Raw genomic sequence first — 24,405 nt, forward strand, 5'->3', positions numbered from 1 at the left:
TCAGGGAAATGTTGTCTGTAGGTTAGCTTTGCTAACGCATGTGTCTCACCTTTAGCAAAGTGGAAGCAGTGGGGGGGGAAGCCTGGAGGGTGGACAGCACTGATGTATTCGTTTTCCTCCTAACAAGCTTGTCTACCCCTGCTAAAATAGAATTGTCCACCACGCAGCTCCTCCCCTCCCTTCTCCATAGTTCACCTAGATGCAAACTGTATTTTTTTTTTGTTCAGTGAATTATGGAGAGAATATATGATACAATTCTTCAACAACGCCCATGGCTAAGAGGTAGTTAATACTGGCGCCATTCCTGACAATGTTGTTTGTTTGCAAAAGATTTGATAAGCAAACAACAAAGCAAAATATCATTTATAAATGTTTTGATACAATATTACGTTTTTTTTCTATATCAAGCTTGGTTAAATAATATAACTTTTGAACATAATATAAGCCAATAAACAAAAATGGGCTTTTAAAGTCCCTTAGAAGCACATTTTCATTTCACTTGTCATCAGCAGTGCCAACAATTACAAAAGCCCCTGTATTTTCCTGTATGCGGCAGTTTTGAGGCTCTGTAGTGGTGACATGTATACTATCTTGTTGTGTGAGCAGCTTAGCACAGTGCAGTCCTGATCTGTGCAGGTCTCTAGCTACTGCTGATCTGCATAAGTGACTGTGCCACACTTAAAGCCGCTGGCTCCTTAAAGCCCCTTCTAAATCAGTGTTAAAGCCTTGATAATAGACCTCACTGACCAATTGATTGGCCTTCATATGTTTACAGCTCACTTTAATTGCCTCAAAAATACCATTTATCAGCCATGTGTGTCCATGTATGCATGCATGTGTGTGTGCAAGCGTGCCTGTCCATTGACAAAAAGGCGTATTGATTTATCAGCATCGGGATTTGTCCCGTTCACCGTACATAAAACCCCTGCGTATGTGCTGTTCAAAATGGGAAATGGCCCCATCGATTCCCTTAAGTTGGAGCCCAAATGCTAAAGATTTTTGGATAAGCTTTCTCATTATTTAAGCTGAAATCAATAGGGGAGAGCATGGGTCTAATGAATGAACGGGCCACAGATCAGATGGGGTGTGCTCATCCCTGGCCTGTCCTGGTCGATCTGTGTGCGTGCGCGTGTGTGTTGTGCATGAGAGAGAGAGAGAGAGAGAGAGAGAGAGAGAGAGAGAGAGAGAGAGAGAAGAACTTGACTATTTGCACATCACAAACCTTTTTCTTTGGCACTCAAAAAAATTCACACTGTAGGACCATCTGTGTCTTTATTTACCCATTGCTGTTTCATTAAGGGAAATGTAAAATGCAATAGGACATGTAATCACACTGTGTCTAATTAAGCTTCAAAGTAGCCTATGTCGGGGATTTTAACATTTTCTGTTGTCATTATTATGATTGAGCCGTTTCCCATCCCGCTCTCTCTGTCTCTCTGTAGTTGAAGGTCAGCAGGAAGCAGGTGGAGCGACAGAACAGGGAGCTGTCAGAGTCTCACCAGAAGGAGGAGACGCTTCTCTCTGAGGTACAGAAAACACAAGAAAAAAACATTCCCTGCATCCATGTGTGTCACCTTATTCGTTTAGCGGTGCTCCCGCCTCACCCCTAGCTTGAAAATTGACTCCACAGCTTGAAAAAAAATTAGAAATGCAATGAAAATTCATCATCTGGTCTCATCTGGCCTCTTAAGGCCCACTTTCCCCATGGGGGTCAGCGTAGTGTGATTTTATCTTTGGCTTAGACCACATCCAAAGGGGAAATAAATTACAGAATAAAACATATACAACAGCAATACCTACTGCAAGTTATGATGGGAGTGACCCAGGAGTGAAAATTTGAAAAACAAAATTATTCCTGACACCCAACACCTACAAATACTATCCTGATTAAACATACATCTGCATGGGAATATAATATGCAGTAGATGTGTGTCAGCCAAACCAAAATTTGTCCAGACACACACACACACACACACACACACACACACACACACACACACACACACACCATCTACCCCTCCCAACTGTAACCCCTCTGGCTGACTTTTTGGTTTTTCCACTTTCCATTCTTTCCACACTTCTGGAGTATCAAAATGACACAGGGTGGTGTATCTCTAGGAAATTGTCTTTGGCCGAGCATGCAGGCGCTGCCTTTCAGACTACATTTACCAGACAATTGCTAATAGTTTCACTTTGTGGTTTGGCCAACTCATGGAATTAACTACATTAATAATTAGTCACAGCTGATACAACAGACAGTTGTCATTTCAGCTGGTGAAAAGGACACTCGCCAGCTGAAAATGAGAAGCCTGCAGACATTTAAAGTTGATAATAAATTGATAATATTGCAGTCAGTAAATATCACATACATGTGAGGTGGCCTACTTAACCACTGTTTAGTGGATTTCTGCCATGTGGCTTCAAATAAGAAGAGCAATGAGTAATTTGTCCATATCAACAATATCAACAAAGAAGGAGACTCTGGAGTGCAAATATCACTAACCAGCCCAATTTTCAAATAGTAAACTCCCTGTCCCTTCCCCTCACTCCCCTCTAAGGTGTCCCGCCTTTTCAGCTCATAAATATGGAAGGCGAAAGATGATGAGATTCACGGACAAGAAAGGAATCAAAATCTATTGTTGCGTGTCCTTTTCCCCGTGTAAAGTTTGGATTAAATGTCACACATTAGCATGTGAACTTTTAAATGAGCTTGTTTGCTCTCCGCGGTGTGGGGCATGTAAATACCCATCTTGAGTATGGAATGGGGATTGCTTTGTGGGGGGGTTGGGGTTCACAAGAATTGGGGTGTGTAGGACATATTTGAGTCTTGCACCGGCAATTAGGCCGCAGCAAGGGACTGGAGTACCAAACAGCTCTATTGACTGGTTGTGTCTAGCTGGTGTTCCACACCTGAAGTGGCAGATAGTGGCAGATGGGAAAGTTCCCTGATGGCTGTGGCTTCTGGTGAGTTGAGAGAAGGAGATGATTGGCAAGCACTCCCAAAATGAGATGATTGACGTGCACTGTCAAAATGAATCTACTCGTGGGCAAATGCAGGTGTGAGTGAAAGGCAATGTGTGTGCGCAAATAAACATGGATATAGTTACATTGTAACCTTGGTGGAGTGTAGCTCTGAGATACTGACCATTAAAGAGTTCACATATGAGCTGTCTAAAGTGTTATGTATTATGTATATTTTTGTTTTATTTATCAAAGCTGATATTTTAGATATTAATATGTCCATATACTGCATAATTTTTGCTTAAAAAGAAGTGAGACAGAACCTTATGTTTCTGAGCTGAAAATGTGCCATGATGATGTGCATGTGTGTGTATGTATCCATGGCTGTGTAAGATATTTGATAGTAACCAAACACTATTCTATATTTGCACGTTTTTTTCATTGACTATGATTCTCTTTGTTTTAAAATGTGAGCCTGCTTATTTATTGACATAATTTCCTCTCAGTGAAGGGCTTGTGTCTGTAAAACACATTAAAATCATAATGCAATCTTTGCTAACCCAGGAGCAACGTTATTGTTCTATTATACTCACCGAACAACAGCATCCCAGCCTGTTTATCAATCCAATATCTCATAATGTGCTCTCTGCCTGGTCATTTTGAATATAAAAAGATCTCACACTGTTATTGTACCATATTTCCTATATTTAGTATTAATCTCTTGTTCTGACATGAATCTGACACATCCAATATGATATTTGATTAGTTGTTGTTTTTGTTTTTTTAGTATAGTCTCCAGGTGATATTGGATACATGTGCAGAGCTGGTATTATGTTGGCTGTTTCATCTGGGTATAAAAATGATTTAGTGTGTACTCAGCACGCAGTGTCATTGACTAGCTTTAATTTCACTGCAAGGGTGGGCTTTATTACTCCGCTACTCTCTGAGTGAGTGAGTGAGTGAGTGAATGTGTGTGTGTGTGTGTGTGTGTGTGTGTGTGTGTGTGTGTGTGTGTGTGTGTGTGTGTGAGAGAGAGAGAGAGAGAGAGAGAGAGAGAGAGAGAGAGAGAGAGAGAGAGAGAATGAATGTTTCTGTACATATATATTGGTGTGTTTTCATGCTCGCTGGTATAGCAGCAGGCCACACCTGTGCACACACATGTACCTCTGCATATCTCTGTATATCTCTCCATTCCTGCTGTATATCCAGCATCTTCAGCATGTAATTACCATTCAATGGAAGAATCAACTAAACCAACATGTGGAACAGGTCTCACATCACACTCAGGCTGCACCGGTGGTCCCAGTGCAAGAAACAGAGGGGCTCCACTTTGCCGTGACAAACCTTACTTCTGATCAAATGCTACAGAGCCATAATCATGTTTGTGCCACTGAATTCTTTAACCTTTCAATGACCCCGCTGAATGCCAGCGGCCCAATCATAGAACCTAATTGAATCTGCTCGGCGGCGCCCCCCCCGACTGATGAAAAAATAAAATTGGAGGTGAAAAATGAATACAGCAGCAGCAGAGAGAGAGAGCGAGAGAGAGAGAGAGATGGAGGGAGGTGACGCTGGTGGAGGGGGGTGGGGGTGGGGGTTATGGGGGTGTCGCACCGCAGTTTTATAAATACACAGATGTGCTCACAAACACACACCCAGTCACGTACACACCGTCACACCTTTTTCAATCCCGCAGGAGAGTGAGGAGTGGGAAATGACAGAGAGAGAGAGAGAGATAGAGAGAGAGGGGTTGGGCCCAGGTTTCTCATTACCCCCTCGGCCCATTCGGAGGATATTCCTATAAGATAATCTGATTTATTTGCAATTTTCCTTTAAGCGGCTTAGTGTTTACCTCCAAGATTAATATTTTTCTCTGTTATTAATATCAGACTGTAATTAGGAGTGATGTGTCTTGCACTGCACAGTTCCGTGGCCGCCAGGCAGCTCGCTGGATGAAACTCTTGTTGCGACTCTGTGATCCTGACAAAAAAAAAAGAAAGAAAAGAGAAGGAAGTTTCAAAAGGAGGAAAGAGGCTGCAGGGTGGGGATGTAGAATTACAATTGCGGCATACCTTTCTTTGTGTCTACGGTGTGTGCAGGACCATACAAATATGTGAGTGTGTATTTCTTTAGTTTATGTGCACCGTGTGTGTGACAGTGTGATGGTCCCCTCTGATTGATAAGGTGTCTGTGCCGGCTGCAGATTGCTCTTGCTGATTGCTTCTGAGAGCTCCAGCTGATTTATAATCAGAGCAGGATGAAGGATTGAGCTGTGGATTGCTTATCTGTTTAGCCCCCTCACAACATAAACTGACAAATTATCATGTTGAACACACACACACACACACACACAGACACACACACACGTGAAAGAAAAAATAAAACGTAATAATGTGGACCTTCTTATTAAACTCACACAGACACACTATCATATGAACAGAATTTTGCAGACAAACACACACACACACACACTCTGGCCACACAACATAAGCACTTTTTATTTATCCACGCAGTCACATTTTCATGATTGCCCAAAAGAGTACAATCAGTCTCATTTGTTTACATGTCAACATCAGATATATGTAAGTCAACTTAAGTTGCAATTAACTTGTTTTATGCACTTAGAGTTTTGATTTGCTCCGTGCTGAAGAATGATTTGGAAGATTCTGCACCAATGATCAAGGACGTGGGTCTTTTAGGGTTTTTTTAGTTTTTTTTTTTTTTTTTGACACACACTCACTGCTTATTTTACCTGATTTTTAACAGCTTGTCTGTTTCCGCATTTCCACACACCCCCTGATATCTGCACCGTGGGAAGAGTGGCTAAAACGCCTAAGACAATATAACATACATACTTTAATTGTGCCAGGTGAAGAGATTATGATTGTGTTTAAAACATTATAGTTATCTAATATAACTAAACTAAACTAACTGTTTGTTGTTTTTGATAAAGAGGCTGGCATATTATGTGAGACTAATTCCACTTGGCAAGCCAGAGTACAAGCTAGCAGGTTTAAATGCTGACAGGTTTAGTATGCCCTATGGCACTGTGACAGTTCTGTGTGAGAGAGAGAGTGTGTGTGTGTGTGTGTGTGTGTGTGTGTCTTCCTGTCTTTCTCTCCTTTCCCATTCTTACCTGTCTGTCTGATTATCTTACTTTCTCTCTTTTCACCACAGTTGTTTGTAAATGCACAGTGACAGAATCACGGAAGAAGCACAAAAACACAAAGTACAGGAACACTTGTTATACAGACACACGCACACACAGACACACACACACACACACACACACTGACGAATGGCAGCAATTAGATGGGGAAACCAAGCATGTGAGGACAGAGGAGCGCTGAGGGGCTGCAACCGCTGTATGGAACGTGTGTGTGTGCGCGCTTGTTTTATGTGTTTGTGTATTTGGAAGGTTTTTATCCTTCTAATGCACCATCCATCTGTCTAAATATCAACACTGTCTCATATGTCACTGGATAGCGGCTGTGGTGGGGTGCAGTTAACATTTGCAATCAAGTACCAAATAAGAAAAGGACTGGACTACAACATTATCACTTTGCAAAAATTAATTGCTCATGGGACTAAAGCTGGAGCAGAAATGCTTTTGTATTTGGCAGCAGCCACACTTCTGTGTAAAAACGCCACAGACAGAAAAGAACAGAAATGCTTGTAATTTTTGTTTTCTCTTGCTCTGGTTCCATGTTGGCCTACTGAGTTGTTTAACCCATTGACACTGAGACCTTGAGTTTTCGCAGCCCTTCTACTCGCTTCCCATTGGAAGAATAACTTTCCAACTCCAGTCAGAGCAGCAGTCACTTCTCATCTTCCCTTTTATTTCGAGAATTCATCTTTTCAAGAAATACCTCACAGCAGCTTCTCCTCTCCAAATCAATGACATCTCTATCCGCCCCAATTGCCATGTAATAAACAAATGTATATCCTTACCTAGCCCTGTATCTTTTCTAGGATTTCTCTGCTTTTATTAAACAATTTGATGGCTTTTTACTTACATGTCATCACAGACTTAATGTGCAGGTAATATGGTCTTGTCTCTTAATCATTTTCAGGCCATGGAGGATGCCTTTCTTTTATCTCGTGTTTCATATTTTTTCCAACCCTGCGTTAGTGCAAGATGAGATGGCAGTGCAGAATTGCATATTTGAAAGTCGCTATTTATAATATACAGTAGTCAAGTAATAAAACAAAGTCATGCCAGATTTATTTATATAAAAAGATTTAAGAAACATTGTAAAAACTGTGTGCATAACAAACATTTAAAAACAAACAACACCGGTGACTTCTTTCCCATGCTTCACAGATGTGAAGAGAGCTACATAATCCAACTTTCCTAAAACATATCATGTGTCTGTCAGTTTTTTTTTTTATTGCAAGCATTTGTGGAGGGTGTGATGTGCGTGAGAGCACATTTGTGTGGCTTTGTGTTATTAATGGTTTTGCCTTCATGCCAACTTTTTGCTGGTCTGATTTATTCTCTCCTCTCTGGGATTGTGCAGATTTTACAAGCAGGTGTATGTGTGCGCGTGCGTAGATTTGTATTTACGGCCAGTAGAGATGTGTGTTAGACATAGGTACTGATGAATAACCTCACTTCTGATTGCTTACATCACAAATCATCCCCATATTATAACCCTTCTCATGCAAATAAGTGGTACTGTGTGTGTGTGTGTGCGCGCACGCACATGTGAGAAAGAGACTATCAATACATGTGTCTACAAAATAATGCAAGCTGTTATTTACATATAAACTAAATGTACATTCAGTTCATATATGTATTGTATAGTATCTATGTTATGAATAAGAAAGTCTGTGTGTGTGTGTGTGTGTGTGTGGTAACCCTGTATCGCTGGCGAGCTCATTTCTCTCAGAAATCAAAGTTAAATGGGTCATCTATCATGAGAATATGTGACTGGGACACTTCTCTGCCACGTGTGTGTGCGCAAATATGCACACAAATACAAGGTGTGTGGTGCACGGGCAGCTGTGTGCACTCTCTCTTGGCGTGTGTCTGTGTGCGTGCATGTGTGTATGTGCCGGCCACTTGTCTTTGCCTGCGCTATGATTAATGGTTTACATTGGGCTGTTCAGCCATGCATGTTTCTTGGTTTATCGTTTTATGCTGTCTCCAATTAAAGCTCCATAACTTGAGTGATGGCTTCACGCCAGTGTCCATCAATAGAGGCCATCAGCGGCCTTATGCATTCAGGATATGGAAGCCACACACTAACTAATATCCTCTTGTGTCAGAGCCAGTGGGCAGTCTGTGTGTGTGTGTGTGTGTGTGAATATGCAGATACCTGTGTGTGTGTGTGTGTGTGTGTGTGGTGTGTGTGTGTGTGTGTGTGTGTGTGTGTGTGTGTGTGTGTGTGTGTGTGCACGTAAATTAAAAAAATACTGAAAAATATTGATTTTAACTGATCTAACCAATAACCCTCTCGAGTAAATCTAGTTGTACTTCTTAAAATCTTATCTTAAAAGAAATTGAATAAATTGTCAGAGGGGTAAAATAATACCACTTTTTAAAATCTAATCAATATTAATCATCAAGTCAATTAATCATCCTGATCAAGTGGAATCTTTTCATCCTCATGGCAGTTTCTTTCTTTTATTTGACATTATAAGGAAAGCTGAACTGAAAGTCTTTATACAGTAATAAGAGAAGCCTAATTGTTTGCAGTGTGCATGCATGCAGAATTTTGCATCTGTGTGTGTGGAGGTCTGCTGAAGGAAAGTAGTAGGTGATACATACATCTGGACGCGTGAGCTTGTTCATGTGTGCACCACACAGTCATGCACGCGCCGCGCAATATCATTTCACGCAATATTATTTCTCATATAGCCATAATGACATTAGGCCGATATGTTGATTATACTGTCGGCAAACAGCAGCCCGTTGATTGGGTTAGCATATTACCTTATATCACATCTCTCCATTCATCCCTGTGTTTTTTTTTTTATTGCCCTCATTTTTCCAAATCACTTCCCACTTCCCCAGTTTCCTGGGCGAGGTTCCAGGCTATGCAAGCAGGTGATGTGGAGTAATATGATGATAGGAAGGCACAACAATGCAAGAGAGGAAAAACTAAAATCTGAGAGCAGCTGTTGTTGTTACATGTCTGGATGTAGGACAAAGCCTAGTTGTAAGATAGCAAAGTGTGTGCGAATACAGAGGTTAATAAATATTTAATCACGCTGACAAATACACAAATGTATGATGCAGGTTGAGTGTGTGATGGTTTCCGGTCAGCATGTGTTTTGAATAAAGGAAAGTAAGAACTGCAGATTGGTAAGGAAAAATAGGGTGTGATTTAGTGAAGACCCAGAATAAGTAGGGGGGTAGGGAGGCAGGAGGCAGAGAGATATTTCAGCGTGGGCTACTCAAATTGTTAGAGAGAATGAGATTTCATTTGCAGTTGGGACATTGAGTGATGACACCCGTGGTGTGTCTCTGTTTGTGTTTGTTTGTGTCCTATATTCACATAGAATATACACACACATACGGTACGTATACAAGGTATGTATATATCTATGTATATATATATATCTATGTATATAGATATATATATATATAGTACAAACTGCAGGATTGCTCTCAGGATTGCTTGTGTATTTCTTCTCCGTGTGTTAGTTCCCTCTTAAACACCAGCCTCTAAGCTCAGTGGCAAAAATCAAAATCACTAGAAAACACACTACAACAGTATAGATTCACCTCTCTTCCTCTTCTCCCTTGCCAACGTGTACACACATACTGTATACACTCAAACATGGCTTTCATTATTAACCAGGGGGAAACCAACTCTACACAAAACACCACAGGCAATATTTATGGTATGGTGAAACAGAGACTTTTGGTGTTGTTTGACTCTTAACACAGCCATATGAGCATGTCTAACTGTCAAGATAGGAAATTTCACTGCAAATTACTAATGGTGTTATTGGATATTTGCACCACATGTGCAGGTAATGATTTAGCCATGCATAGTGTACAGTAGGACACACAGGCAGTAAATGGAAAAAAGATAACAATAACAATAACTCACATCAGCCATCGCTAATATATAGGCTGCTACACCATGTCATGGCTATATGACACTTGGAGAAAAATGAACTGTGGTTATCTGGAAATTAAAAAAAGGGACTGATTTAATATTCAGCTGTGGCTGAAGGGGCTGGGGGTAGGGAAAAAAGGCGGACGTATGGATGGGGGAGGGGGTGGAGGAGATGAAGACGGAGGAAATTAATCAGTGGTATCATCTCCATGGGAGTTTAGCTAACCACCGACCTCAGCGCTTTATCAGCCTATGAGGGAGCTTCTACTGTGGCTTCTGCCATAACAAACCAAACCCACCAAATCACTGTGCATGTGACTTCCACACAAAGACACACACTTGCACAGAAATCACACATCAGGCTTACAAGCTTTCACTTTCACTTTCAGACAAGACCTGTGTCATCAAAATTCCCACTGTGTCTGTGTAAACTCAAGCATAATTTCTGCTTGTATGTACAGTTGGTAATCTAAGTGCATACTCTCCATCCATATGTATATGGGCAGTATTTGTATTGTCTATTGCGTGTGTGCAGGGTGAAAAAAAAATCATGGTAACAATCTCAGTCTAATGTGTTGATGCATTTTATTTTGTCCTCGTATCAGGATAACTGTCATGTTTCACAATAGAGGATCTTTGTGTGAAGACACAAGCAAAGAAGTGGACAATGCCACAACTTTGTTGACAGTCTATGAGAGTAAATTAATATGTACCACTGACCGTGTTCCAGGCCGAGGCCAAAATGGTGTCTTTGAGGTGCGAGCTCACCGCCTTATTTGATGGAATGATGGAGAAGAAAGGGGTGAGGATAAACCAACTAACTGAAGAGCTGAATGCAGTGACTCAAAAGGTGAGATTGCAAGGACACACAAACACATGCTTCAGATGCTTTTGTTTAATGCTATGTGTTACAAATTCTGAAATGAATGTGTCCTGTTGTTAGACTTAAAAAAAAAAAGATTATTGCTGCATACCCATAGTACTATGTTTGCGAGTGTAGACTTATTGGGAGCAAACTCAGTATTTTTCTTTTCAGAGCTTTTTTTGTCACACATACAGATTAACACATGAATGTATAATATTGAGAATCTTTGGAGCAAATAAAAAATTGTACTGCATTGAGAGGCTTTGGCTTACTGGTTGACCCCTGGGATTCTGTTAGCTAATTTAACTATACTATGATAGCACTTCAATCAGTTTTCCACCCACTTATTTTGTACCATTTCAATTATACAGATTACCAATGCTGCTAGAGCTTATTGAGCTGTACTTTTGATTCAAAGGCACACCGGCCCACTGAGGAACAAGCGCTGACAGAAATACACACACAAACACACAAGCACACACCACTTGATCTGCATATCATTACGCTTTTGATCGAATGCCAAGGTTTCTCAGAGAAAGACATCAGAGTCAAACGGAGCGAGCATGTACACAACACCTGTAGGATTTGTGTGTGTGTGTGTGTGTGTGTGTGTGCGTGCCCGTGAGAGAGGCAGCTGTGAAATCTGCACCTGTTTAATTGAATTAGCCTCGTTAATGTATTCACACTGGCTGCCAAAAAAGCGTGGATTTAACAAGCTCGTTAGACCAATTAGTTAATTAATTGTCTGTACAGCAGCGGCTTCCCAAAGAGCTGCGTCTTCATTATCTGATGGCTGCCGCCTGTTGGATCATTGAATGAGAGCTGATAATGCATTACTGTCACACTGCACTCATGACTGTGCGTGTGTGCCTCCTCAAATGTCAGATATGTCTATATATATGTGTGTATGTATACTGTACGTAAGGTTCTTTTGGGTGCAAACTTGCACAGACACAGGTACGTGCATGAATGCATGTGTATGTCTTTGTCTGTCTGTGTGTGGTATACTCAGAATATGGCGGCCAATATCAGTGTGCATATTGCAGTGAAAGGTTATGTGGGGGCCGTCACTCCCACAGGTAAAGACAGAGCAGTCCTCCTAGCCACTTTCTAATCTCTCTTTTATTAGAAGTTAATATCTCGCCTGCTCTTTCTCACTCCACACTCCCACCTGCTTAGAAATGGCCCTGCTCCATCTTTTTAATTCAATTATATTAGCCACCCTCTCTCTCTCTCTCTCTCTCTCTCTCTCTCTCTCTCTCTCTCTCTCTCTCTCTCTCCCTCCCTCTCTCTCCCTGTGCCCATAACTCTGCAACTCACACCTCTCTCTCACACTCAATCGCTCTCTTTTTTTCTTTCTGTCTTCCCATCTCACCCCTCCTTTCTTTGTCCTCAAATGTTCCATTTCTATTTGTAATCCTAGATGGAGGATATACTTTGCTCAATCAAGGATTTACACAAGCCGCTCTACCTTTCTCCTCTCCTCCACCTTGGTGGCAGAAACTGATGGCAAGAACGAGAGACTAAAGGAAAGGAGGAGGAGAAGGAGAAGGAGGCGAGGGGCAGGAGTTAAGGGGAAGACCCCAGGGGTGAAACTTTAATTGCTAAAGTAATGAGACTTGATCAGATTGAGGTTTCTCTCTCAATAGGGACTCTACTAATATGAAGGTCCAAGGCTCAAACTCTAATTTGAAATAAAATCACAAATCTGATATTCTTTCGTCAGGACTTCCAGCCAAGGTCCTATACTCCCCCACTGGAGAATTAAGACTTTACACAGACCACATGGGAACCTTTAATCATCTCTGATGGTGACAGATTTGGAGATGAGAAAAATCACTGTAATGTATTAATTATGTAACAATATGATAGAGTTCTGAAAGTCAGTGCCATAAAGACCTTGGGGCTAGGAGGGATTTTCACAGACATTGTGGTCTTTAACTAGCTGCCTTATGGATAGATAACAGTGACCATACCATGGGTGGGTTTGTAGAAAATTCAACATACATTTTTGATTGTTTGAGTACAATACAGGGCTCATAAGAAATTAGAACCAATGATGTATGCACAAAAATACGGTTTTTGAGATACCTTATGTGCAGAGACCAGTAACTAACAGAGCTGCTTATTTTTAAATGTGTTTTTATATTACTTTTATTATCTGAACGTGCTAGATTACAATTGCAACAAGTTATAGATTAGAGATTATCACTATTTGATCTTAAAGAACCAACATACCAGTTCATCTGGAGATGGTCACAGCCCTAAATATTGCCCCCACTGGTGATACAACTCAAGACATTTAACTTTAACTCTGAAGAATTAGCAACCTCAATAGCTACCTTTCTGGGATAAAATTCTGAGCAGAAAAGTCCCCATATTACTAGTACTACAGCACAGCCATAGGGTATTGACACATAAACCTCAAAAGAATACTTCTCATATTCAAAGTTACAGACTAAATCACATGAAAAAATGAAAAATTGAATTGACAGAAGATACTTTTATTGCCCAAAATGAAACATTTCTTTATAGTGTGTTGTAGTAAATGTTAGTTGTTAAACATAAAGACTATAGTTGCCTTGCTGTCCTGTAGATATTTGTACTCACTGAGCTCAGAACTGGCAGTACCAATTAAACACATAGTACCAGTACCAGACTTAAACTTTTTTTTTAACTTTTGCAAATTTTCTGAATATATTTTATTGTTGGGGCTTTTATTGCCAGCTGAAGAGTGACAGAAAAGGGGGTAGAGAGAGAGGGAATGACACACAGGAAAGGGCCACAGGTCAGAGTCGAACCAATGACTGCTGCAGCAAGGACCCAGCCCCAGAAAATGGGGCACCAGGTGAGCTATCCAGGCGCCCCTTAAGCTTACTTTTTAAATGCACATGCTCAAGTATAGGCTTTGCACACATGTTAATACCTAATGATATGGATTGATGGTGGCAATTATAGAAATACTTTTATGTAATATTTGGATATATTACTATTACAGTGGCAGTACTTTAGGAGATACCAATGTTCTAACTTGGTTTAGCATTGATGGTAATAATATTTAAAATACGTAGAAAATGTTCTCTTTTGCTTCATAATCGTTTTTCATCTGAAATCCCTCTTGCACTCTAGATGGCTTAACGCAAAGAACTTTTGCCCACTTATGTAATATGTTGAACTTGGCTGAAGTGCTGAAATTCACACATTATTGTCTCAGTTTTGTAAAACTTACTTTATTTCCCAATAGTCACACTAAAAAAGGTGGAATATCCAGATAAAAGAGTAATTTTAATTCAGTGTCGCAATACTGGCTGCCCCATTGCTTATAATTGTTACCATCCATTAGCCGTGTTGTAGATGAGTTAACTGCATAAAAGACCACCTTTAGCTCACTGTTACAATAGGTTGGATGATATATATACTGGATAGTCTGGAGAGCTCTGTGAAGGAGGCAGAGGTTAGCTGTGTCAGTGCCAAGACATAAGTCCAGAACCACAGTCTGCTGTTAAAGGAGGTGACGAGAGAGCTTGAGACAGATCAGAAGTTAAGAAACGTCCTGCACTGTAGGTACCTACTATGTGTGTGTATTGCGGTCTTCATGTGGTCTTCATGTCTCACAGAACCTAAATCATCCAGTCTGATATGTAAGAGTGTGTAATGTGTATTTGTGTGTATATGTAAATGTGTGTGTTTGTACGTGTGTTGACTGTCTGCTCAGCCTCCTTACTAATCTAACACAGGGCTCATTTAACACAGTGCTAATGAATAGGGGCTTTGATTTGGCAAGGGGGTCTGAACCACAGGCCCACACACACTCACATCCATGCATGGGGTGAGGAGTTCAACCACTGTCTGCTTCCTTAGACATAATCAGTTTCTGTTTCCCAACAATTACTAAAGCACTAATTTATGTACATTCACACACAGCAACTGTTATTTTGTTTTAGTTTTCAAGTGTACATAGATCATGTTTATGCGTTTGATTGTGTCTTACTGAAAAACAATCGCGCTGCGTGTTATGAGTTACAATTTGCATTTTTGAGGTTGATGATCAGAATAATGGTCTGTCAGTTTTACGTTACTTATTCTTATAAAATAAGAATTTAATTGAAGAACAATGAATTATCTTTAGTACAACAATATTGTTGGACAGACTTCCCACAGTGGTAAGTTAGAACTGGTGCTCTAAAGATCTACAGCACACAAGAGACTATTACTCCTTGAAACAAGATATCTTCTTGTACTTATCCAGTGGTTTCTAATACAAATACAAGAAAACAAATATTTGTAGTAGGGATGCCCCAAACTAGAGATTTTCCTAGTGGACTAATAGTCATTAGTTAAAGCCATTAGTCAACCAATTGTTGCACGTTTTTGATATTAATTTAATTATTCAAATACATAATATCTATATTTTATCAGCTGCCTGTTAAATGCTAATGGCTAACGCGGTTATAATTCTGAATGTGTCGGAACAACCATCAAGGAGACTTTGTTCATTTATTTTAATCACAGTAAAACATCACACACATCTTGCTGATCAAAACACAGAATAAATAACTCACAGCTTCACAAAACTAAATACTTGTGGACTTATCAACACAATAGATGATGTATAACGTTAACAGTTACTTACAAATTAACAGCAATTATCTCAAAATGGCAGATAATCGGCCCAATTAATCAGCCGACCGATCGGTCTGTCACGACTTAAAAGGTACAAAAATGTGACAGTCATAAATATGTAAGCATAATGTGAAATATGTGAAAGAAACGATTAACTTTGACAAGAAAGCTAACATTCATCTGCCATATACTGACAATTATTTAGACTTGGTGGAAGTATCAGCTCTACATCTGAGACAGAAAACTAATAGTTTGCTAAAAGGCTGTATGGTACTTTTGTTTGCCCTTTTGGTGTTGAATAGACACAAGGCTAGTAAAACCTATAGGCTAGTAGTAGTATAGTTATATATCTGTACGTGTGTGTGTGTGTGTGTGTGTGTGTGTGTGTGTGTGTGTGTGTGTGTGTGTGTGTGTGTGTGTGTGTGTTTGTAGATGAAAGAGAGAGAAGAGCATGTGAGGCACCTGGACCAGGATGTGGTTGGTTTGCGAGCCACACAGGACTCTCTAAAGAGAACCTTGGCTATGAAGGAGGAACACACACAACAGCTGGTCCAAGACAACACGCAGCTCAAAGAAAGCTTGGCTTCACTGCAGAGCAAAGTAGGTAACACACACACACACACACACACACACACACACACACACACACACACACACACACACACACACACACACACACACACACACACACACACACACACACACACAAGCACACACACAGGAGGGGAGCTCTTCTTAAATAAGGAACAGAATTGGGCAACCTTCCCTAAATCAAATCCAGTCAGGTACATCAGGGAATTCTCCTCATTTTTTACTTCCTTCACAGTTAATCATCCGTCCTTCTTCCCCTCCTCCTCTGCATTCCCTCTCTCGCCCTCTCTCCATATTTAATAACTCATCGCCACCATCTTAGCTCCGCAGAGGGTTGGCTCATTGTACAATAAAAAACCATGTTCGTATGAATATCACTTAGCCAAAGGAGGGACCAGGAGTGGGGGAGGGGGTTAAATATTATTTTGTTTCCTTCTTTTGTCCATTCATTATTTTTCCTCACATCATTCTTTCTTTCTTTCTTGTCTTTCTTTCTCTCTCTCATCTCCCCAGTCCAGTCTCGCCCTCACCCCAATGAGAACCAATGCTAATGTATGGGAACATTAAAGAGTCATACGGATGATGAATGGAATGGCCTTTAGGTTTCTCTCTTTGTCCTTTTCCTTTCTTTCTTATAATTCTCTCTCTGTCTCACTCCCACTGTATTTCTGCCTCTCTCCTTCGTATCTTCCTCCTCTCACCCCTCTAGGTATATCAGAGTGGCGCGTGGCATTGATGTGTTTTAGACTTAAATTAACCCATTAAGTGTGTCCTTGACCAAACCAAGTCATTCATTACCAGTGTTTTAGTGGTGCGGGTGCCTGGCAGCCAACTAAACGAAGTGTATTCAACGTAAAAGCATGTTTTGTGTCACTTGACTTAAGAAACACTTGAAACACTTTCTTAGATGCTGACTTTATGCCCTTACTTTTCTAACGCTAACTTAATTCCCCATTTACCTTATTGGCATCATTGCATTGGTGTATTCTGGAGTTGGCAGCAGTGAAATGTCAATCATTTTAATAATTTCATCTTCAAGTGCTGGGGCTAACTTTCCATATTTACAGTGTCACAGGTTTGAGCCTGACTCTTTTTACTTTTTCTTTTACTCATCTAAAGGTTGTTTGTATCAGTGTCCAAATGAATTTGCCACTGTTACCAATATCCATTTGATACTGGTTTCTGTCAGCTATTCCAGGGGTATGCGTACATGTGATTGTCACCATTATTTCGGTGTACATACCTGTAGAGTCGTGCAGTAGCCTATCTAAACATCTAGAGTGAGGAAGTTGCATTATAGAAATGTGGTGTTTTCCAAGAACCTATGTTAATAAAAGCACATTATGTCTCTTGTCTGATCGGGTGCAGAAAAAGAAAAAAGGACCACAGCTCCTTCTGAGCCTTGTCCCAAGATTCAAGAAGCACTAGTCTACAGTTAGTGTTACCTACGACTTTATGATGTGTAGTCAAACAGTTTTATTGGTCCTGAGTCAAAGCGGTAACTGTAGGGTTCCGCAACCTGGTACAAAGCTTTTATGATGTTCCTTTTCACTGCTATGGAGACAGAGTGGAAGCAAACATCCCTAAATTATACTTTCATCTCTTTCTTCTCCTGCTTATATCGTGTTGGTTCGCCCATTTTCCTCCTCAGCTCTCTCCACAGCTGTCTGCATGCCTGCCTGTGACTGTCCCTCTCTCAGCTTTTAGAGAAGGTTCAAACCAGATGTACGCTGCTTATTTTTCTTCTCTCTCCCCCTTATTTCTATCTGTGCTCACCCCTCAGCTACAAACGAGCGAGTGCATGTTGAGTGACATCAGTGAATCCCTGGATCAGGCCAAAATCGCCCTGAATGCGGAAAGACAGCAGAGGCAGCAGATCCAGGACCAGTTGCACCATGCCAACAAAGAGATGGAGCGTCTGCGGCAGGAACTGACACATGTGCGTCACACCAGTGAAAAGAAGGTGATTGGTTTCTTCCTCAAGGTCTTCATTCCAATATTTAATGATATTAATTCTTTCAAAGCCTTGCTTGTCCGACTTTGCCATGTTATTGTAACACTTACACTGGGCAAGGGCATGTGACTTCCCTGTTGTTGGCCATGTATTGTTGACACTGATACATTATTAGCAAGTTCGCTTGCTCACAAGGTCAAGAAACATTTTCTACACAAAGTGGACAATGTCAGGAAAAAGATGGTTAAACTAAAAATGTGCAATTTCTACAGGATGGAGATGAAATATAATATTCAGTTTAATGTAATGCATTGTCTTTTCCCACAATGGGACTGATAAGAAGGGTCGCACAGGTGAGGGATTCATTTAAATATTCAATTTTCAAATGTAATATTCACTGTGACAGGCATTGTCTATTTCTACAATGGTGCTGATAATAAGGTTTTAGATAATGGGTAATGGGATGTTCTGATATTTAGAGCCTTATTAAAAACACACACTTTTGACAAAGACAAAAATGTTGATTATTCTGCTGAAATGGGAATTTTTTGCAGCTGGGACTACAGTAAAACTCACAAATCACATGTTCATATGCTATATTGCTTTTTAGACCTTTTAATCCGCTGCCCTTTCTGTGATATACCAGAGGCGTATGTTAGTGGTTTAGTGGTTTGTATTTAACCTTCAATTAACTAGGTTGGAAAGATACTTTTCACTGAGCCATTGGTGAATTTCAAGGGCTTGCTTTTGTAAAAAATGGAAGCAGCACACGAGGTTCAGTCCTTTTCACTGGCAAGCCTCTTCACTGACTATACTAATTTCAGAATGGTTTTAGGGTTAGGGTTAAGGTCAGGATTTTGTTGGCTATCACTGAGGCTATTGTTAGAGCAGTCTCTCAGTGTATAGAGTACACATTTAAAAGACTACATACTCTATAGCTCATATAATATGACAGCAAATGGGCTTTGGTAAAATAAATCATTTTAATTAAAAAAGTTAGGGTATTTTTGCCCTCTTGTAATTGAGTGAACATGAATTCAGTTGTCATCGTGCATAATGGAAGCAAAGATTTGCATCAGGATTTCACAAGTCTTGCGAGATAAGCCGCTATCGAACCCTGTACAACTGTCCAAGACTGGTCAAATGTTTGTTTGTGAAATTTCACTAGACTGTATGTGCTTATGTGTATATGTGTGTGTGAGTTTGTGTCTTTCATGTTTGGATTGGTTAAGTCAACGGAGGGACCATTACATTCTGTCCAGGGATCTGGTTTCTGCTCCACATCTGGCCCTGCTTTATGCACCAAGACTGTTCTTTCTCTGATCTATTACAAGCTCTCTCTCACACACACCCACACATTGACAGACACACACACACACACACACACACACACACACACACACACACACACACACACACACAAGCTTTGGATTCACTCATGCACACTTCAGTCCATCATTGTATGGACAGTGGTAGTAGTAGGTGTGTGTAAAAGAGAGTGAGTGTGCCTTCTCCCACTTGAATGTAAGTGAAACTGAGAGAACTTTGTGCTAAGTATTTTCCTCTGCAGTTCTAAATGTCCTAACATTAGCACAGCTGAACAAATACTGTCAACACCCTCTCCTTCATCTGAAATCTACTCTGCTGATTCACTCTCCCTCTTACTCTCTCCCCTTTCACTTAGACGTCTTTGCTCAGAAGAATAGGAAAGCAGTTTGGTTTTTCTGTGGAGAATGAATAGTTCACTCAGTTTTTTTTTTAAATCTAATTCTCTAAAACTGCTGGGAAGTAGACGGGGACATTGATGAGAGGAGAGGGAGCGCTTGTCTGACTAGAGTCCTGGGGGTTATAGAGGCCAACCACTTCGCCTTTTGATGTTTTCATCTTTGGACATAGGTTTACATTTTTTTATTTTTAATATTAATTCTATGATGGTCAGACATTTTTCTTATCAGTGGTAAACTGGTTCCTCCACACAGGCTCAGATAGGAAGGAAACCTGCATTTTACTTTGACAATGGTATATCCAAATTGTTAGCCTACATAGTTATATTATACTGTAATGTGTACTTTAGCTTTGTTGATAGGACAGTTGAAATAATTCCTAACCAAACAGATTTTTGTATTCTACGGTCCACTTATGATCAACTGTTGATTGCTTTTGTAGGACACAACAAAAGTAATGGGGAATTCACTAAATAAAAGCAGATGTTTGTGCTTTTTTGCAAAAAAATATCTTTTAAGCACAAAATCCTTCTTAATGTCTTTTTAATCCCTTATGCTTTATTTATCTGTATCCGTTTTTACTTGTTCTCCATCTCTCTCTCTCTCTCTCTCTCTCTCTCTCTCTCACACACACACACACACACACACACACACCATCATCATCATCATGCAAATGGCCAGATGTTGCTGTACTTTTAACATGTGGTTAAAGTGTTACAGTATACTCTCCCAAACTCCCCCATTGAGGAACTTGAAAGTAGTGAAACCATTAACATGACAAGGGGCTTTGTCTCAGAGATGACCTGCTTCATCTTCTCAGAACCAGGGGTCACGTGTGCAGTTCTCTGGAGGCTCCTCTTTTAAAGGTTCAGGTCATAGATGCACACAGGAGGGAGAAAAGGAGGGAGACAGTTGGGTGGATTTTGTATGAGAAACGTGGAAAAGGGAAAGAGGATTTTTAGGATGTGGGAAGGAAGGAAAGTTGAGATAAGGGGAGATATCTTGGGATCCAGTAGGTAGATGTGTCAGTTCACCACCATGAGATCTGTGACAGTTATAGCCAGAAAATTTGGCCATTGCATCTTAGTTGTCTTACAGTCTCTCCTACCGATAATCAATCAATCATATTTAAAATGCTTGACTCTGAATCAAACATTTTAGCTTACCAGTTGGGGCTGATCAATAACTCGGATTTGCATGGAGACCATTCAAAGCAAACAAAAAAAAAAAAAAATAGAGAGAAATGTAGAGTAGAGAAAAAAGAAAACTGAGGTATTGAGCATTTTTGTTCCATTTTGTTGTAGCAGGAAAAGCTTGTTGTGTTACCCATTTACAATTCTATGGGCTTTATAAGATGCAACATGAAAACTAAATCTGCAAATGTTTGTTCAATGTGTGATGCCCAATCATATTATCCATTGTTAACACATTCCAGCATAGTGTGTCTCCAGCTTCCCCACTGGGACTTGAGTGTAAAAAGTATGCACTCATAGCTCTTGCTATTGGGTAAAAGAATTCAAAATGCATATTATTTGAAATGGACAAGGAGGTCTGGGGGGAGCAAGACAGCAAACAAGAATGAAAGGAGACAGTGGAAGGTAAGCAGTACTGTGGAAGGTTGTTCAAGCCTTCAAGGTTGAACTTGGACAAACATTGGTCCTGCTCACAATGCTTTACAACCATCAGAATAGCTTACTGATTTTTTCTCTCTCCCTGCTTTCTCTCTTGATCTCGCTTATTGCTCATTTCTTTTTGTGCCTTGCCACTTCTCCCTTTCATCCCCCCGTCGCCACCCTCCAACCCCCCAACTGTTCAAATATTATTTCTCCCCCTCCTGTCGTCCTCTCCCCCCTTTTTTCTCCCTCTCTTTATCTTGTCATTGCCTGTCAGTAGGGATTCTATCTGCGCTGAGTGTTGTGTGAGCGCGTATCTGTGAACACATTGAGACTGAGATACACTTAAGAGCTCATTGATTTAAAAATACCTTCGATATTGGAGGTCCCCTCCTGCAGATTCGTTCAGAAGCTTATCACACACGCATAGACATCCACGTAGAGATATGCATAAACCAAAGCTCCACTCCAAAGTTTCTCCTTAAACTTTGTGATTGACCTAGTTAGTGTGTCGTTTTGACAAGTTGTCTGTTTTGACACGACATCCTCCGGTGTTTATCAACATCCATTCTGCCTATCACATGCTCACATTGGGAATTCACACACACACACACACACACACACACACACACACACACACACACAGACATACACGCTCAAAGATAAATCACGCTAAGATTTGGAAATTGGCAGAAAGTAAGTGTTGTGTTTGCTATGGGTAAGTGGATTGACTTGCATTTGTAACAACAATAAATTCTCTGGTCATTTTTTTTCTGGGTGTGTGTGTGTGTGTGATGTCCGCGGAATGCAAAACACAACCTGTATTATTCCTGTTCAGGGTATTTGTGTGAGCCTGTGAGTGTTTACATGAGCGTTCATTTGTTATTTAGCTGCTATGTGCATCGCAGTGTGTATGCAGTGTTGTTTTTTCTTTTTCTTTCTTTTCCCCCTTCCTCTTGCCATAGCTCAGGTTTAGTGTGTTTAGCGAGCCTGGCCGCTGACAGCCAGAGGTGAGAGGTCAAAGAGCCAAGTTAACTCCATCAATTCCCCTGGACAGTTACAAACGAGCTCTCAACTCTGGTCAAAACAATCCCTGGATCATGCAGGACGGACAGGAAGGTGGGGAGTGATGGAGAGAGAAAAGGGAGTGAGCATTTGACTCAGCTTGGCATGAAGGACTGTTATGTGTGTGCATAAATCAAAAGTCGAAACTATGTCTGCATTAAATGCGTATACCAGTAATAAATGTGAGGTGTAAATAATTTTTTTGCATTGTGGATTAAGACAAGGCTGTGGTCTTATCCCTAGGTCATTATAAAGCAACTTACTACTTTACTACCTAAAACAGTCAAGTGCCCTGGTTCCTCTTTTTTGAAGGTTATCTGGTTCTCCTTTGAACCCCAAAAAGCTTGAATGAAAGCTTGAGCATCTTAAAAAAATTTAGTTTAGACAAAAGTGCTTACAAGAAGATCAGACAACATGAGAAACCTATTTATCTCAGAATTGACAGCACATAATGGCACATACCTGGCTGTTTTGACTGACCTCAGAGAAAAGCCTTGACAAGGCACAGACTCTGAACACAAACAGAAAATATGAAAAAAAAGTCAAAAACATTTCCCCAGCAAACTTGTGAGGAATTACACCCACATGAAGGCACGTGCAGACACACACACACACACACACACACACACACACACACACACACATTTGGCAAAGAACTGAAGTGGGTAATTAGGGAAGGTCACCAAGGAAACAGACAAACACAAGCAATTGTCAGACAAACTGTATACTCACGAGAAGCACAAACAACTGTTTCTCTTTATGCACCGTCATCCACCCACTACCAGCACCACCACCACCGCTGCCTTGAACACAACTATGAAAACAAAACTTGGATACTTTATCTCAAGTTTTGTAAACAGCAACCTATGTTCTCCTGTTTCCTGAGATACAGTGTGGTACCAACGATTCAAAGAGATACGATCCATAACATAATGTTACTTCAAAATATCATTAACCGTGTTTTCGTCCAACATCCTTAAAGCATGAAAAATATGTTTTTGTTTTCCAGATCCAGAAGAGGGAGATTAAGATGTGCGTGATGATGAAAGAGCTCACAGAGAGTAAGAAGCAGCACTCTGAATGTCAGAACGAGGTAAAAACCACAGCAGCTTCATCAGTTCAGTTTAGTTTAGCTTATTTGAACATACTGTATATATAAAAATACAATAAGAAGGGACATTTTTTTTTCGAACATTGTTCAGGGGAGATTGGAAATAAAAAGTGGCTTATGAAGATACCTCCCCAATATAAATATCAATAGTCATACTTAAAAAAACAAAACAAAGATTGCATAATTCTTCATAGCTTCAAGACTAAACAGTAATTTATACATTACATAGATGTTTATGTTTGAGATGTATTAATATATATTATTATTATAGGTTTTATAAATATTTGCTAATAAGAGTCCTTCTCAAATGTTTTTTTGAATAATTTCTCTAAAGAGATGATTCTGTGTATTTCAGTGAATATTGATTAAGGGAAGTCTGACACTATGGAAGATAAAATACCTATGTCTTGTGGAATATGAGTCTGAGAAAGACTTAAAAGAATTCTGGAAAACCCTAGGTCATGAGTGTAAATATTTATACAATTTATACATGAATACAGTCTGGTATATGTTAATTAATATAAAAATACATTCAAAAAATACATAACAAAATTGATAGACGTTTGAGTTTTCTGAACAGGGAAGCAAATGAGTTTAATAAATGTGATGGAATTGCCTGGTTTGAACACGGTATGACTTTAACTACTTCAAGGTCTCTTGAGGGATACAGTTAAAACATGGGTGAGGGGGCTCAACAATAGAGAAAGCTACTTTCTTTACAAGACTAGATCTCATTTCTTCATGTCTTGCAGAGGAGTCTTTATTTTCCAGTACAGTGTCATACAGGGTTAAACTGGTCATTCATATTCACAAAGAGTGATTCAT

The 24,405-nt window shown here is 40.1% G+C and overlaps 1 protein-coding gene across 2 annotated transcripts in view; it reads left to right on the forward strand.

Annotated features, from left to right (window-relative positions):
* LOC127369123 (golgin subfamily A member 6-like protein 22) overlaps nucleotides 1-24,405 on the forward strand; it is a 93,566-nt gene that overhangs the window by 29,449 nt on the left and 39,712 nt on the right. For both annotated transcript variants that reach the window (XM_051410165.1, XM_051410166.1), the window contains 5 exons: nucleotides 1,443-1,526; nucleotides 10,765-10,884; nucleotides 15,955-16,122; nucleotides 17,897-18,076; nucleotides 23,479-23,562. In XM_051410165.1, the coding sequence (XP_051266125.1) occupies nucleotides 1,443-1,526; nucleotides 10,765-10,884; nucleotides 15,955-16,122; nucleotides 17,897-18,076; nucleotides 23,479-23,562 (636 nt within the window). The remainder of the gene's footprint in view (nucleotides 1-1,442; nucleotides 1,527-10,764; nucleotides 10,885-15,954; nucleotides 16,123-17,896; nucleotides 18,077-23,478; nucleotides 23,563-24,405) is intronic.

Source organism: Dicentrarchus labrax, unplaced genomic scaffold, assembly GCF_905237075.1.
Source record: "Dicentrarchus labrax unplaced genomic scaffold, dlabrax2021, whole genome shotgun sequence".
Taxonomy (NCBI): domain Eukaryota; kingdom Metazoa; phylum Chordata; class Actinopteri; family Moronidae; genus Dicentrarchus; species Dicentrarchus labrax.